This window comes from Ranitomeya variabilis, chromosome 1 (assembly GCF_051348905.1).
Source record: "Ranitomeya variabilis isolate aRanVar5 chromosome 1, aRanVar5.hap1, whole genome shotgun sequence".
Lineage (NCBI taxonomy): Eukaryota > Metazoa > Chordata > Amphibia > Anura > Dendrobatidae > Ranitomeya > Ranitomeya variabilis.
This window is the reverse complement of record NC_135232.1, coordinates 560,499,799-560,517,596: the sequence shown is the minus strand read 5'-3', so window position 1 is coordinate 560,517,596 and position 17,798 is coordinate 560,499,799. Positions and strand designations below refer to the sequence as shown.

Below are 17,798 nucleotides of genomic sequence, written 5' to 3'. Positions count from 1 at the left end.
AGGGGGAGGTTACACAGTATGGTGGAGATTATGAGAGGGGCTGAGGTTACACAGTATGGGGTGGAGATGATGAGAGGGTCTGGGGTTACACAGTAAGAGGGTAGATGATGAGAGGTGCAGGGATTACTCAGTCTGGTGTGGAGATGATGTGAGGGTCTGGGCTTACTCAGTCTGGAGTGGAGATGATGATAGGGTCTGGGGTTACAAAGTCTGGGGTGGCGGTGAGAGGGTCTGGGGTTACACAGTCTGGGGTGGAGATGATGAGAGGGGTGGGGGTTACACAGTATGGTGGAGACGATGAGAAGTGCTGGGATGACAGAATGGGGAGAGAAGAGTGGTGCAGTACTCATGCTGCACCACATGATGAGGTGTCAGAGGTTACACCGTATGGGGGGGGAGCAATCATGAGGGGTGCAGGGTTACACAGTATATGGGGGAGATGAGAGGTTCAGGGTTTACACATTGTGGGGGGGAGATGAGAGGTCTGGGGTTACACAGTCTGGGGTGGAGATGATGAGAGGAGCTGGGGTTACACAGAATAGGGGGAGATGAGAGGGGCCGAGATTACACAGTATGGTGGACATTATGAGAGGGGCTGAGGTTACACAGTATAGGGTTGAGATGTTGAGAGGGTCTGGGGTTACTCAGTCTGGCGTGGAGATGATGAGAGGGTCTGGGGTTACTCAGTCTGGGGTGGAGTTGATGAGAGGGTCTTGGGTTACACAGTCTGGGGTGGAGATGATGAGAGGGTCTGGGGTTACACAGTCTAGGGTGGAGATGATGAGAGGGTATGGGGTTTCCTCAGTCTGGGGTGGAGGTGATGAGAGGGTGGAAAGGATGAGAAGTGCAGGGCTGACACAGTATGGGGAAGGAAGAGAGGTGATGCACTATGGGGGAGGTGATGAGGTGTCAGAGGTTACACCGTATGGGGGGGCAATGATGAGAGGTGCAGGGTTACAAAATATGAGGTGGAGATGATGTGAAGTGCTGGGGAGAAAAAGGGGGTTAAACAGTATGGTGGAGATTATGAGAAGAGCAGGGGTTACACAGTATGGGGGAGAGATGATGAGAGGTCTGGGGCTTACAGTATGGGGAATGGTGAGAAGTGCAGGAGTGACACAGTATGGGAGGGAGATGAGGAGGGGGCTGAGGTTACACAGAAGTTTGACGTAGCATGGAGGAGAGATCAGGGGGCGGGGGTTACACAGTATGGGGGAATAATGAGACGTATGGGGTGACAGTATGTGAGGGAGATAAGAGGTGCAGGGGTTACACGGAATAGGGGAGATGATAAGGTTACACAGTATGGGACTGAGAAGATGAGAAGGGGTTTATATAGTATGGGGGAGGATATAATGAGAGGCGTGGGGGTGACACAGTATGGGGTAGAGATGGGGCGGAGATTACACAGTGTTGGGAGAAGATGAGATGGGGTTGTTCATATAGTATGGGTGGAGGAGATGAGCGGTACGAGGGTATTGGGGGAGAAGTTTGGGGCTGAAGAAGTATGGGGGTGAGATGATGAGGGGTGAAGGTTACAAAGTGTGGGGAGAGATGAGTGGTGTGGGGGTGACACGGTACGGAGGGAGATGAGGGGGCAGAGGTTCCACAGTATTGGGGGAGATGAGCAGCACGGTGGGATATGATGAAGTGGCTGAGGTTACAGTCTGGGGAGAAGATGAGATGGGGTTGATTACATACAGTAGTATGGGTGGAGGAGATGATGAGAGGTACGGGAGTGATAGTATGGGGGAAGATGAGAGGTGCGGGGCTGACGAAGTGGGAGTGAGATGATGAGAGGTGAAGGCTACACAGGAAGGGAGGAGGTGAGTGTTGTGGGGTTGACAAAGTGGAGGGATATGATGAAGGGCAAAGGTTCAAAGGTTACACAGCATGGGTGAATTGATGAGGTGGCAGAGGTTACACAGTATAGGTGGGATGATGAGTGGGCAGAGGTTACACAGTATGAGGGGCAGATAAGTGCAGGGCTGACACAGCATGGGGGAATTGATGAGGGGGCAGAGGTTACACAGTATAGGTGAGATGATGTGTGGGCAGAGGTTACACAGTATGTGGGGCAGATAAGAGGGGCGGAGCTGAAGCAGCAGGTGGGGAGGTGACGAGGGGGCAGAGGTTACACAGTATAGGTGGGATGATGTGTGTATGTGGGGCAAATAAGAGAGGTGGGGCTGAAGCAGCAGGTGGGGAGGTGACGAGGGAGGGGGCAGAGGTTACACAGTATAGGTGGGATGATGAGTGGGCAGAGGTTACACAGTATGTGGGGCAGATAAGAGGTTCAGGGCTGAAGTAGCAGGTGGTGAGGTGACGAGGGGGCAGAGGTTACACAGTGTAGGTGGGATTATGAGTGGGCAGAGGTTACAGTATGTGGGGCAGATAAGAGGGGCGGGGCTGAAGCAGCAGGTGGGGAGGTGATGAGGGAGGCAGAGATTATACAGTATAGAGGGGATGATGAGGGGGCAGAGGTTACAGTATGAGGGGGATAAAAGGTGCTATGGTTACAGAATGTGGTAGAGGGAGATGAGAGATGTGGTGGCTGATGGTTGCAGTTTGGGTGTGAGCATGTTACATGTTCCTTAGTACAGGGATAGTATTACATAGGTGAAATAGTGTCAGTGATTTACAGTAAGGTGAGACTGCGGACAGGTGATGTCACTCAGTACAGATAATGATGTCATACTATTCCAGTGAATCAGTCTTTATTTTGTGTTAACAGATCCAGGGTACAATATAGCATTACAGAGCAGTAATATGGCAGCACATTGCTGTATGCAGGGTCACATAGCACAAGTACAGGGTCTACCGACCTCACATACAGGGGCATACTCTGGAACATAAACCCTTCTTACTCATAACCTCCTAAAAGCAACTGCATAGTCTGCAGCAGTCAGGTCATCCCAATGAAAAGGGAGGGGGCAAGTATAATACTGGGCTGCTCCCTGCCTTTCACAGGGGACCCAAATTATATGACTGGGTATCTAAGCCTTATATGAGGTAACCTGCGCATCTCAACCTATTATTAGGAAGGCTCAGAGCTTTGAATGGATACATTGAGTAGAGGGAAGAACTAAGTCTTATTAAAGGCATTAAGGTGGGGATCGGAGCATAATCAATGAGTTCCAAACCATTTAAAGAGAGGAGGGATGATCAGAGCTTTGAAGTAGATAGCCTTGTCAAAGCGGATCAGGGCCATTAAGGGGAATTGAAGCCTTGAGATTCAGCAGATCCCAATCTTATCAGAGAATACCGATCCTAAAGGAAATATGTGAGCAAGGTCTGGACCAAATACCAACTAGAGGGGTCTCAGTGCTGTGCAGGGAGTGTTGCTAGAGGGGCCTTGAAGCGGTACAGGGAGTGCTGCTAGAGGGGCCTCAAAACCATACAGGGAGCGCTGCTAGAGGGGTTTCGGTACCGTACAGAGCCTTTTATGTTGGGGATTTGAGCTAAATAGCATACTATGGAGGGATGAGAGCCTTTTATGTTGGAGATCTGAGCCTAGAAGCAGAGTGTAGAGAGATAAGAGCCTTTTATGTTGGGGATCTGAGCCTAGTAGCAGAGTACAGAGGGATCAGAGCCTTTTATGTTAGGGATCTGAGTCTACTAGCATAGCATGGAGGAATGAGAGCCTTTTATGTCGGAGATCTGAGCCTAGTAGCAGAGTATGGAGACATCAGAGCCTTTTATGTTGGAGATATGAGCCTAGTAGCAAAGTGCAGAGGTATCAGTGCCTTTTATGTTGGGATCTGAGCCTAGTAGCAGGCTACAGAGGGATCAGAGCCTTTTATGTTAGGGATCTGAGTCTACTAGCATAGTGTGGAAGGATGAAAGCCTTTCATGTAGGAGATCTGAGCCTAGTAGCAGAGTATGGAGAGATCAGAGCCTTTTATGTTAGGGATCTGAGTCTACTAGCATAGTATGAGAGCCTTTAATCCTGGAGGTCTGAGCATAGTAGCAGAGTGCAGAGGAATCAGAGCCTTTTATGTTGGGGACCTGAGCCTAGCAGCAGAGTACAGAGGGATAAGAGCCTTTTATGTTAGGGATCTGAGTGTACTAGCATAGTATGGAGGGATTAGAGTCTTTTATGTTGGACATCTGAGCCTAGTAGCAGAGTATGGAAAGATCAGAGCCTTCTATGTTAGGAATCTGAGTCTACTAGCATAGTATGGAGGGAGGAGAGCCTTTTATGTTAGACATCTGAGCCTAGTAGCAGAGAATGGAGATCATAGCCTTTTATGTTGGGGATCTAAGCCTAGTAGCAGAGTACAGAGGGATCAGAGCCTTTTATGTTAAGGATCTGAGTTTATTATTATATTATGGATGAGAGCCTTTTATGTTGGAAATCTGAGCCTAGTTGAAGAGTATGGAGAGATCAGAGCCTTTTATGTTGAAGACCTGAGCAGAATATGGAGAGATCGGAGCCTTTTATGTTGGAGATCTGAGCAGAGTATGGAGAGATCGGAGCCTTTTATGTGGGAGATCTGAGCCTAGTAGCAGAGTTCAAAATGGTCAGAGCCCTTTAATAATATTTGTGTCAAATAGCGCATAATAACATCGAGATCTAAACCATACTTCTCCCCGTGATCACAGAACATTGGGAATATAAGCCTATCACAAAATTTCTAGCCCTAAAGTGTAGCAGTTTTGAGTCTAGTATTAGAAAGTCAGTAAAAGGTATTGAAGGCATTATGAGAAAATTGGGAATATTTCAGATACTGTGCAGTAAGATTATTCCAGGAAGTGCAGATTACTCATGGGACAGGCCAAAACCATATCTTTCCTCTAGAAGTGGCACAGCAATAATGTGAAGAGAGCCCCGCTGAAGGCATTCAGCTTGCTTGCTTTAAAACTGACCACAGATGAAAGTTAGGTACCCTACTGAACAATACAGATGCACTCCCCAAATGGGTATTAAGGGTGCCAATGTAGATGATGCTGATTTTCTAAGAACCTGATCACATAAGTCAAAGGACACCCTGAATCAGGAAGGGGAGTTTCATTCTTTGGTTCTTGGCCAGTACGAAGGTTCATTGCATACAATGGAAATGTGTTTGAGGCACCACTGCATCTCCTTCCTTATGTCATACAAGATAACTGTGGACTGACAGTAATTCAGCTATATTTACTAGAAAGAAGAGGCTGGGTGTGCATACACACCTGATATGGAGGACGACAGCACAGAATCTGCACACAAGGTCTTCAGAACGTTTGTCAACATCTACAACCTGAGGTCCTCTTCAGTGCCAGGTTTCTTTGATGGTGGCAAGTATTTCTAAACAAGCTCTACCTATCTCCACACTTACATCTTCCAGATCAGAGCGGTGATAACTGCACAAACAACCCTGACACAAGTCCATGCTGGAAGCAAGTGTAAGCTTACAGAAGGACAACTTGATTGAGGAGGATTTCGCTTCAGGTCAGTATTGTGGAGACACGAGAGTCACTGGGTGTTCCTGTCCGCTGGACTGGCTGTCTTTAGAAAGACCGCGTGGACCAGGGCTCATCCCACTGAACGCCCTTTCCTGTGGATAGAATACTACTCAGACCTACTGAAAATATATGTCTAGCATAATTAAGATTAAATGCTGTGTCCTCACAAGTATATTTATCTGGACTGAGGTGTGAGCCACGGTCCAGGAGAAATTAAGCCAACATCAGTTGCTTGCATGCAATCACATGACTCATGGAGAAGAAGACGAAAGGTGATCCTCTCCACTAGCAAAACTTGAGCTATCATAGCCTACAACAGAAGAGCCTCCAATATCACAAGATCAGCCTTAAGGACTCCCATGACCAAGAGTTAGGGATGTGGACCTCACATGCACAGGGCTTGTAAAGACACAGCGGACACAAGTGTCTGTCGTAAACATGCAAACGAAGGGTTATACTCTGTATATATATATATATATATATATATATATATATATATATAATACAGATGTGTTACCATGTGGCTTAGTATTTAGTATTAGTGCCCTGTAAAACATCAGAACTGACCTCTTACAAAAGTTTGACCTACCACTAAAACGAGGCTAACACCTTCAGCATTTGGCAGACCTAAGGTACAAAGTGTAATGGGTGGTCGGTCACTGGAGGGTTAAACTGGATAATACGAAACAATGGATACCTTGTGCCCATCAGGTTCCAGCTCTCCTTCCATCTCTAGACCCGTGTTACCTCATCACCCTGTTCAACAGCCTCTAGTACTCACTCAAACTGTGCCACTTGGCAATCAGCTTACGAGGGTTATCGCACACCTCCCGCAAATGTTCAATGCCGTCAGCCGTTACACTGTGAGCCCCTAGGATTAGCCGGCCCACCACCTGGTTCTTGGTAGTACGATCAAAGTCGATGACAAGGAATTCAATGCTGATGTCCGGCAACAGGTCTATGGGAATGTCATAGATGAAGGACTCGTTGAAGACTGGACTGAGCGTGCACTTCTTCACGTGAGTTTTCTTCTTTGCTATCCTCTTTCGACCATAATAGACGTTCACTTTTACATAAGGATCTGTGGAAGAAGATCTCACACATTACCCTGGCCACTGAAGAGGAGATAAAAAGAAACCGGAGACTGATGAGACAGGAGAGTTATAGAGGCCAGAGATTGAGAAGAGAGGAGATCTATAGAGATTGGAGACTGATGAGAGAGGAGATCTATAGATGCTGGAGACTGATGAGAGAGGAGATCTATAGAGGCTGGAAACTGATGAGAGAGGAGAGTTATAGAGATTGGAGACTGATGAGAGAGGATATCTATAGATGCTGGAGACTGATGAAAGAGAAGATCTATAGAGGCCGGAGACTAATGAGAAGAGGAGTTCTACAGAGAACGGAGAATGATGAGAGAGGAGAGCTATAGAGGCTGGAGACTGATGAGAAGAGGAGATCTATAGAGACCAGAGACTGATGAGAGAGGAGAGCTATAGAGGCTGGAGACTGATGAGAAGAGATCTATAGAGGCTGGAGACTGGTGAGAGAGAAGATCTATAAAGACCGGAGACTGATGAGAGATCTATAGAGACCGGAGACTGATGAGAGAGGAGATCTAAAGATGCTGGAGACTGATGAGAAGAGGAGATCTATAGAGGCTGGAGACTGATGAGAGAGGAGAGCTATAGAGGCTGGAGACTAATGAGAGGAGAGCTATAGAGACCTGAGACTGAAGAGAGAGAGGAGCTATAGAGACTTGAGACTGATGAGAGAAATCTATAGAGACCGGAGACTAGTGAGAGAGGAGATCTATGGAGGCCGAAGACTGATGAGAGAGGAGATCTACAGAGACCGGAGACTGGTGAAAGACGAGAGCTATAGTGACCGGAGACAGATGACAGAGGAGAGCTATAGAGGCTGGAGACTGATCAGAGAGGAGAGCTATAGAGGATGGAGACTGATGAGAGAGGAGACCTATAGAGGCTGGAGACTGATGAGAGATCTATAGAGGCCAGAGACTGATGAAAGAGGAGATATATGGAGGACAGAAACTGATGAGAGAGGAGATCTATAGAGGCCAGAGACTGATGAGAGAGGAGAGCTATAGAGGCTGGAGACTGATGAGAGAGGAGAGCTATAGAAGCTGGAGACTAATGAGAGAGGAAAGCTATAGAGACCTGAGACTGATGAGAGAGCAGATCTATAGAGGCTGGAGAGTGATGAGAGAGGAGATCTATAGAGGATGGAGACTGATGAAAAGAGGGAATCTATAGAGACTGGAGACTGATGAGAGAGGAGAGCTATAGAGGCTGGAGACTGATGACAGAGGAGATCTATAGATGCTGGAGACTGATGAGAAGAGGAGAGCAATGGAGGACAGAAACTGATGAGAGAGGAGATCTATAGAGGCCAGAGACTGATGAGAGAGGTGAGCTATAGAGGCTGGAGACTGATGAGAGAGGAGAGATCTATAGAGGCCAGAGACTGATGAAAGAGGGAGCTATTCAGGGCAGAAACTGATGAGAGAGGAGAGATCTATAGAGGCCAGAGACTGATGAGAGAGGAGATCTAAATAGACCAGAGACTGATGAGAGAAGAGAGCTATAGAGCCTGGAGACTGATGAGAGAGGAGAGATCTATAGAGGTCAGAGACTAATGAAAGAAAAAACTATGGAGGGCAGAAACTGATGAGAGAAGAGATCTATAGAGGCTGACTGATGAGAGAGAAGAGGAGAGCTATAGAGGCGAGAGACTGAGAGAGAGAAGATAAGAGCTATAGAGGACAGTGACCGAGAGAGAGAAGAGGAGCGCTAAAGAGGCCAGAGACTGAAAAAGAATGATAAAGGAAATAGTTGTAGCGGTCAATAGAGCGCTGAGATGAGGGATAAATGTAAGGACAGTGATCTGGTTAACAAACCTTTATTAACCCTTTTATCTCCACAACACATTTCAATAGCATAACACTACCTGATGAAGATAGTGTTATGCTATCGAAATGCGCTGTGGAGATCGAAGGGTTAATAAAGGTTTGTTAACCAGATCACTGTCCTTACATTTATCCCTCATCTCAGCGCTCCATAGACCACTACAACTATTTCCTTTATCATTCCATATCCCTCCTTCTGAGGGTTTGCGGTAGGAGCAGCTACGAGCATAGTCAATTCCATTATGAAACCTGTCACCCCCCTCTGGCGTTTTTAACTAAAAGAGCCACCTTGTGCAGCACTAATGCTGCATTCTGTGAAGGTGGCTCTTCTTTTTCTGCTCCCTTCCAATACAAAAATATTAATTTTTTATAATTTTCATGCCATACTTTTAGTCTTTTCCCCCGGACACAACCGCCTCCCAGCCATCGGTCAGCCCCTCCGTGCGCCGGGCACCGCCTCCTCTGTCTTCAGTAATGTACCCGGCACCTGAGCTGTGCTTTTCTTTTTCGGGCATGTGCCGTTTGTGCTGCCCTTCGACTCACATCACCTGATGGAATTCATCTCGCACCTGTGTGTACCCGAGGCCCGAGATCCCGCCCCGCAGTGTGAATCAGAACACACTGCGGGGTGGGATCTCGGGCCTCGGGTACATGCAGGCGCGAGATGAATTCCATCAGGTGATGTGAGACGAAGGGCAGCACAAACGGCGCATGCCCAAAAAAGAAAAGCACAGCGCAGGCAAAGGGTACGTTACCGAAGACAGAGGAGGTGGCGCCTGGTGCACGGAGGGGCTGACTGAAGGCTGGGAGGTGGTTGTGTTCAGGGGAAAAGATGTGCCCCCCGGACAGACTAAAGGTATGGCGTGAAAATTATAAAAATGAATATTGCTGCGTTGGAAGGGAGCACAAAAAGAAGAGCCACCTTCACAGAATGCAGCATTAGTGCTGCACAAGTTGGCTCTTTTAGTTAAAAACACCAAAGGGGGGTGATAGATTTCCTTTAAGGACCTGCGGTGTCCGGATCCACACTTCCCAGCCTAAGGACCTGCGGTAAGCTATAGCTACCGCTGACCAGAGACTGAGAGAGAGAAGAGGAGAGCTATAGAAGCCAGAGACTGAGAGAGAGAAGAGGAAAGCTATAGAAGCCAGAGACTGAGCGAGAGAAGAGGAGAGCTATAGAGGCCAGAGACTGATGAGAGAGGAGAAGAGTAGAGCTATAGAGGCCAGAGACTGAGAGAGGAGAGCTATAGAGGCCAGAGACTGAGCAAGAAAAGAGGAGAGCTATAGATGCCAGAGACTGAGAGAGAAGGGGAGAACTATAGAGGCCAGTTTCTGAGAGAGAGAGACAAGAGCTATAGAGGCCAGAGACAGAGAGAGAAGAGGAGAGCTATAGATGCCAGAGACTGAGAGAGAAGGGGAGAACTATAGAGGCCAGTTTCTGAGAGAGAGAGACAAGAGCTATAGAGGCCAGAGACAGAGAGAGAAGAGGAAAGCTATAGAAGCCAGAGACTGAGAGAGAGAAGAGGAGAGCTATAGAAGCCAGAGACTGAGCGAGAGAAGAGGAGAGCTATAGAGGCCAGAGACTGATGAGAGAGGAAAAGAGGAGAGCTATAGATGCTAGAGACTGAGAGAGATGAGGAGAGCTATAGAGGCCAGTTTCTGAGAGAGAGACAAGAGCTATAGAGGCCAGAGACAGAGAGAGAAGAGGAAAGCTATAGAAGCCAGAGACTGAGAGAGAGGAGGAGAGCTATAGAAGCCAGAGATTGAGAAAGAGAAAATGAGAGCTATAGAGGCCAGAGACTGAGCGAGAGAAGAGAGCTTTAGAGGCCAGAGACTGATGAGAGAGAAGAGGAGAGCAATAGAGGCCAGTTTCTGAGAGAGAGACAAGAGATATAGAGGCCAGAGACAGAGAGAGAAGAGGAGAGCTAGAGAGGCCAGAGACAGAGAGAAGAGGAGTGCTATAGAGGCCAGAGACTGAGAGAGAGTAGAGGAGAGCTATAGAGGCCAGAGACTGTGAGAGAGAAGAGGAGAGCTATAGAGGCCAGAGACTGAGAGAGAGAAGAGGAGAGCTAGAGAGGCCAGAGACAGAGAGAAGAGGAGAGCTATAGAGGCCAGAGACTGATGAGAGAGGAGAAGAGGAGAGCTATAGAGGCCAGAGACTGAGAAAGAGAAGAGGAGAGCTATAGAGGCCAGAGACTGATGAGAGAGGAGAAGAAGAGAGTTGGAAGGGAGCACAAAAAGAAGAGCCACCATCACAGAATGGAGCATTAGTGCTGCACAAGGTGGCTCTTTTAGTTAGAAACACCAGAGGGGGGTGATAGATTCCCTTTAAGGACCTGCGGTGTCCTGGCAATGCTGGATCCACACTTCCCAGCCTAAGGATCTGCAGTGAGCTATAGTGACTGCCGACCAGAGACTGAGAGAGAGAAGAGGAGAGCTATAGAAGCCAGAGACAGAGAGAGAGAAGAGGAGAGCTATAGAGGCCAGAGACTGAGAAAGAGAAAATGAGAGCTATAGAGGCCAAAGACTGAGCGAGAGAAGAGGAGAGCTATAGAGGCCAGAGACTGATGAGAGAGAAGAGGAGAGCTATAGAAGCCAGAGACAGAGAGAAGAGGAGTGCTATACAGGCCAGAGACTGAGAGAGAGAAGAGGAGAGCTATAGAGGCCAGAGACTGATGAGAGAGGAGAAGAGGAGAGCTACAGAGGCCAGAGACAGAGAGAAGAGGAGAGCTATAGAGGCCAGAGACTGAGCGAGAGAAGAGGAGAGCTACAGAGGCCAGAGACTGATGAGAGAGGAGAAGAAGAAAGTTATAGAGGCCAGTGACTGAGAGATAAGAGTAGAGCTACAGAGGCCAGTGACTGAGAGAGAAAAGAGTAGTGCTACAGAGGCCAGAGACTGAGAGAGAAGGGGAGAGTTATAGAGGCCAGAGACTGAGAAAGAGAGAGAAGAGGAGAGCTATAGAGGCCAGAGACTGAGAGAGAGAAAAGGAGAGCTATAGAGGTCAGTTTCTGAGAGAGAGAATAGAGCTATAGAGGCCAGAGACAGAGAGAGAGAGAGAAGAGGAGAGCTATAGAGGCCAGAGACAGAGAGTAGAGGAGAGCTATAGAGGCCACAGACTGAGCGAGAGAAGAGGAGAGCTACAGAGGCCAGAGACTGATGAGAGAGGAGAAGAAGAAAGTTATAGAGGCCAGTGACTGAGAGATAAGAGTAGAGCTACAGAGGCCAGTGACTGAGAGAGAAAAGAGTAGTGCTACAGATGCCAGTGACTGAGAGAGAAAAGAGTAGTGCTACAGAGGCCAGAGACTGAGAGAGAAGAGGAGAGTTATAGAGGCCAGAGACTGAGAAAGAGAGAGAAGAGGAGAGCTATAGAGGCCAGAGACTGAGAGAGAGAAGAGGAGAACTATAGAGGCCAGTTTCTGAGAGAGAAGAATAGAGCTTTAGGGGCCAGAAACAGAGAGAGGAGAGCTATAGAGGCCAGAGACAGAGAGGAGTGCTATAGAGGCCAGAGACTGAGAGAGAGTACAGGAGAGCTATAGAGGCCAGAGACTAAGAGAGAGAAGAGGAGAGCTATAGAGCCTAGTTTCTGAGAGAGAGAAGAATAGAGCTATAGAGGCCAGAGACAGAGAGAGAAGAGGAGAGCTATAGAGGCCAGAGACAGAGAGAGAGAAAAGGAGAGCTATAGAGGTCAGTTTCTGAGAGAGAGAATAGAGCTATAGAGGCCAGAGACTGAGAGAGAGAAGAGGAGAGCTAGAGAGGCCAGAGACAGAGAGAAGAGGAGTGCTATAGAGGCCAGAGACTGATGAGAGAGGAGAAGAGGAGAGCTATAGAGGCCAGAGACTGAGAGAGAGAAGAGGAGAGCTATAGAGGCCAGAGACTGAGCGAGAGAAGAGGAGAGCTATAGAGGCCAGAGTCTGATGAGAGAGGAGAAGAAGAGAGTTGGAAGGGAGCACAAAAAGAAGAGCCACCTTCACAGAATGGAGCATTAGTGCTGCACAAGGTGGCTCTTTTAGTTAGAAACACCAGAGGGGGGTGATAGATTCCCTTTAAGGACCTGCGGTGTCCTGGCAATGCTGGATCCACACTTCCCAGCCTAAGGATCTGCGGTGAGCTATAGTGACTGCCGACCAGAGACTGAGAGAGAGAAGAGGAGAGCTATAGAAGCCAGAGACTGAGAGAGAGAGAATAGGAGAGCTATAGAGGCCAGAGACTGAGAAAGAGAAAATGAGAGCTATAGAGGCCAAAGACTGAGCGAGAGAAGAGGAGAGCTATAGAGGCCAGAGACTGATGAGAGAGAAGAGGAGAGCTATAGAGGCCAGAGACAGAGAGAAGAGGAGTGCTATACAGGCCAGAGACAGAGAGAGAGAAGAGGAGAGCTATAGAGGCCAGAGACTGATGAGGGAGCAGAAGAAGAGAGCTATAGACACCAGTGACTGAGAGAGAGAGAAGAGGAGAGCTTTAGAGGCCAGAGACTGATGAAAGAGGAGAAGAGGAGAGCTACAGAGGCCAGAGACAGAGAGAAGAGGAGAGCTATAGAGGCCAGAGACTGAGCGAGAGAAGAGGAGAGCTACAGAGGCCAGAGACTGAAGAGAGAGGAGAAGAAGAGAGTTATAGAGGCCAGTGACTGAGAGATAAGAGTAGAGCTACAGAGGCCAGTGACTGAGAGAGAAAAGAATAGTGCTACAGAGGCCAGAGACTGAGAGAGAAGAGGAGAGTTATAGAGGCCAGAGACTGAGAAAGAGAGAGAAGAGGAGAGCTACAGAGGCCAGAGACTGAGAGAGAGAAAAGGAGAGCTATAGAGGTCAGTTTCTGAGAGAGAGAATAGAGCTATAGAGGCCAGAGACAGAGAGAGAGAGAGAGAGAGAGAGAGAAGAGGAGAGCTATAGAGGCCAGAGACAGAGAGTAGAGGAGAGCTATAGAGGCCACAGACTGAGCGAGAGAAGAGGAGAGCTACAGAGGCCAGAGACTGATGAGAGAGGAGAAGAAGAGAGTTATAAGGCCAGTGACTGAGAGAGAAGACTAGAGCTACAGAGGCCAGTGACTGAGAGAGAAAAGAGTAGTGCTACAGAGGCCAGAGACTGAGAGCGAAGAGGAGAGTTATAGAGGCCAGAGACTGAGAAAGAGAGAGAAGAGGAGAGCTATAGAGGCCAGAGACTGAGAGAGAGAAGAGGAGAACTATAGAGGCCAGTTTCTGAGAGAGAGAAGAATAGAGCTTTAGGGGCCAGAGACAGAGAGAGGAGAGCTATAGAGGCCAGAGACAGAGAGGAGTGCTATAGAGGCCAGAGACTGAGAGAGAGTACAGGAGAGCTATAGAGGCCAGAGACTAAGAGAGAGAAGAGGAGAGCTATAGAGCCTAGTTTCTGAGAGAGAGAAGAATAGAGCTATAGAGGCCAGAGACAGAGAGAGAAGAGGAGAGCTATAGAGGCCAGAGACAGAGAGAGAGAAAAGGAGAGCTATAGAGGTCAGTTTCTGAGAGAGAGAATAGAGCTATAGAGGCCAGAGACAGAGAGAGAGAGAGAAGAGAGCTATAGAGGCCAGAGACAGAGAGTAGAGGAGAGCTATAGAGGCCACAGACTGAGCGAGAGAAGAGGAGAGCTACAGAGGCCAGAGACTGATGAGAGGGGAGAAGAAGAGAGTTATAAGGCCAGTGACTGAGAGAGAAGACTAGAGCTACAGAGGCCAGTGACTGAGAGAGAAAAGAGTAGTGCTACAGAGGCCAGAGACTGAGAGAGAAGGGGAGAGTTATAGAGGCCAGAGACTGAGAAAGAGAGAGAAGAGGAGAGCTATAGAGGCCAGAGACTGAGAGAGAGAAAAGGAGAGCTATAGAGGTCAGTTTCTGAGAGAGAGAATAGAGCTATAGAGGCCAGAGGCAAAGAGAGAGAGAAGAGGAGAGCTATAGAGGCCAGAGACAGAGAGTAGAGGAGAGCTATAGAGGCCACAGACTGAGCGAGAGAAGAGGAGAGCTACAGAGGCCAGAGACTGATGAGAGAGGAGAAGAAGAGAGTTATAAAGCCAGTGACTGAGAGAGACTAGAGCTACAGAGGCCAGTGACTGAGAGAGAGAAAAGAGTAGTGCTACAGAGGCCAGAGACTGAGAGAGAAGAGGAGAGTTATAGAGGCCAGAGACTGAGAAAGAGAGAGAAGAGGAGAGCTATAGAGGCCAGAGACTGAGAGAGAGAAGAGGAGAACTATAGAGGCCAGTTTCTGAGAGAGAGAAGAATAGAGCTTTAGGGGCCAGAGACAGAGAGAGGAGAGCTATAGAGGCCAGAGACAGAGAGGAGTGCTATAGAGGCCAGAGACAGAGAGAAGAGGAGTGCTATAGAGGCCAGTGACAGAGAGAAGAGGAGAGCTATAGAGGCCAGAGACCGAGAGAGAGAAGAGGAGAGCTATAGAGGCCAGTTTCTGAGAGAATAGAGCTATAGAGGCCAGAGACAGAGAGAGAAGAGGAGAGCTATAGAGGCCAGAGACAGAGAGGAGTGCTATAGAGGCCAGAGACTGAGAGAGAGTAGAGGAGAGCTATAGAGGCCAGAGACAGAGAGAGAAGAGAGCTATAGAGGCCAGAGACAGAGAGAAGAGGAGTGCTATAGAGGCCAGTGACAGAGAGAGAAGAGGAGAGCTATAGAGGCCAAAGACTGAGAGAGAGAAGAGGAGAGCTATAGAGGCCAGTTTCTGAGAGAAGAATAGAGCTATAGAGGCCAGAGACAGAGAAAGAAGAGGAGAGCTATAGTGGCCAGAGACAGAAAGGAGTGCTATAGAGGCCAGAGACTGAGAGTAGAGGAGAGCTATAGAGGCCAGAGACTAAGAGAGAGAAGAGGAGAGCTATATGTTGTGAACTATACTTTTTGGCTCCCTCTTGTGGTCACTAGTGATTTGGCACTTGGATTGTCTTTTACCAGGTTTGTGCTCACCTGCTTCGTTAGGCCTGGGGTGTTGCTATTTAAACTTCCTGGATTCTCAGTCCAGTGCCTGGCTTCGTTGTAATCAGTTCACTTCTGTTTGCTCCTGTCTTCAGGTCCTGGTTCTTTGCAAGATAAGCTAAGTCCTGCTTTCGTACTCTTGATCATTTGCATTGTTCATATTTTTTGTCCAGCTTGTACAATATGTGATTCCTGTTATTGCTGGAAGCTCTAGGGGGGCTGATATTCTCCCCCCACACCGTCAGTCGGTTTGGGGGTTCTTGGATATTCAGCGTGGATATTTTGCAGGGTTTTTTGCTGACCATATAAGTCTTCTTACTATATTCTGCTATTAGTCAGTGGGCCTCTCTTTGCTAAATCTAGTTCATTCTTACATTTGTCTTTTCTTCTTACCTCACGTTATTATTTGTTGGGGGCTTGTATTACTTTGGGGTCTTTTCTCTGGAGGCAAGAGAGGTCTTATTTTCCCTGATAGGGGTAGTTAGTTCTCCGGCTGGCGCGAGACATCTAGAATCAACGTAGGCACGTTCCCCGGCTGCTGTTAGTGTTTGCGCTAGGATCAGGTATATGGTCAGCCTAGTTACCACTTCCCTATGAGCTGGTATTTATGTTTTGCAGACTTTGCTGTAATCTTTGAGGTCCCCTGCCATTGGGATCATAACAGTAAGCCAGGCCTATAAATAGTTAATGCATTGCTGAAGTGGGATTAAAAGAAAAGAAGTTCTGAGTTTTTTTTTTTTTTTCTCTTCCTCCCCTTTATCTCTGAGTGGCTTGAAGCTTTGCTGCAGACATGAATGTTCAGACCTTGATTACTAGTGTGGATCAGCTTGCTGCACGTGTGCAGGGCATTCAGGATTTTGTTGTTAGCAGTCCTATGTCAGAGCCTAAGATACCTATTCCTGAGCTGTTCTCTGGAGATCGATTTAAATTTAGGAATTTTAGGAATAATTGTAAATTGTTTCTATCTTTGAAACCTCGTTCGTCTGGAGATTCAGCTCAGCAAGTTAAAATTATTATCTCCTTCTTGCGTGGCGACCCTCAGGATTGGGCTTTCTCGTTAGCGCCAGGAGATCCTGCATTGGCGGATGTTGATGCGTTTTTTCTGGCGCTCGGATTGCTTTATGAGGAGCCTAATCTTGAAATTCAGGCAGAAAAAGCTCTACTGGCCATCTCTCAGGGCCAGGATGAAGCTGAGGTGTACTGCCAAAAATTTCGGAAATGGTCCGTGCTTACTCGATGGAATGAATGTGCTCTGGCCGCAAATTTCAGAAATGGCCTTTCTGAAGCCATTAAGAATGTGATGGTGGGTTTTACAATTCCTACAAGTCTGAATGATTCTATGGCGCTGGCTATTCAGATTGATCGGCGTTTGCGGGAGCGCAAATCCGCTAAACCTCTGGCGGTGTTGTCTGAACAGACACCTGTCTCAATGCAATGCGATAGAATCCTGACTAGAACCGAACGACAAAATCATAGACGTCAGAATGGGCTGTGTTTTTACTGTGGTGATTCTACACATGTTATATCAGCATGCTCTAAACGCCTAACCAAGGTTGTCAGTCCTGTCACCATTGGTAATTTGCAGCCTAAATTTATTTTGTCTGTGACTTTAATTTGTTCATTGTCTTCCTACCCTGTTATGGCATTTGTGGATTCAGGTGCTGCCCTGAGTCTTATGGACTTGTCGTTTGCCAAGCGCTGCGGTTTTGTCCTGGAGCCTTTAAAGGTTCCGATTCCTCTCAGAGGAATTGATGCTACGCCACTGGCGGAAAATAAACCGCAGTATTGGACACAAGTGACCATGTGCATGACTCCTGAACATCGGGAGGTGATTCGTTTTCTTGTTCTGCATAAAATGAATGATTTGGTCGTTTTAGGTCTGCCATGGTTACAGACCCATAATCCTGTTTTGGATTGGAAGGCTATGTCTGTCTCAAGTTGGGGTTGTCAGGGAATTCATTGCGATTCTTCGCCGGTGTCTATTGCTACTTCTACTCCTTCAGAAGTTCCTGAGTATTTGTGTGACTATCAGGATGTATTCAGTGAGTCCAGGTCCAGTGCTCTTCCTCCTCATAGGGACTGTGACTGCGCTATAGATTTGATTCCTGGCAGTAAACTTCCTAAGGGACGATTATTTAATTTGTCTGTACCCGAGCATGCCGCGATGCGTTCTTATGTCAAGGAGTCTTTGGAGAAGGGGCATATTCGTCCATCCTCTTCCCCTCTCGGTGCGGGATTCTTTTTTGTGGCCAAGAAAGACGGGTCTTTGAGACCTTGTATAGACTATCGGCTTCTGAATAAAATCACTGTTAAGTTTCAGTATCCGTTGCCGCTATTGTCAGACTTGTTTGCTCGGATTAAGGGCGCCAAGTGGTTCACCAAGATAGATCTTCGTGGTGCGTACAACCTTGTGCGCATTAGGCAGGGAGATGAATGGAAAACTGCATTCAATACGCCCGAAGGTCATTTTGAATACTTGGTGATGCCCTTTGGGCTCTCTAATGCCCCTT

At 47.7% G+C, this 17,798-nt stretch overlaps 1 protein-coding gene across 3 annotated transcripts in view; it reads right to left on the bottom strand.

The window, feature by feature from the left end:
• Positions 1-2,700: 2,700 nt before the first annotated feature.
• The window catches only part of SYT11 (synaptotagmin 11), a 95,957-nt gene continuing 80,859 nt past the window's right edge, over positions 2,701-17,798 (bottom strand). For 2 of the 3 annotated variants that reach the window (XM_077256689.1, XM_077256697.1), the window contains exons 4-5: positions 6,227-6,526; positions 2,701-5,537 (exon numbers count right to left, since the gene is read on the bottom strand). In XM_077256689.1, coding sequence (XP_077112804.1) covers positions 5,491-5,537; positions 6,227-6,526 — 347 coding nt within the window. In that variant the 3' untranslated portion in view covers positions 2,701-5,490. Of the gene's footprint in view, positions 5,538-6,083; positions 6,527-17,798 lie in introns of those variants that run through there. The other variant, XM_077256702.1, reaches the window with a different exon arrangement.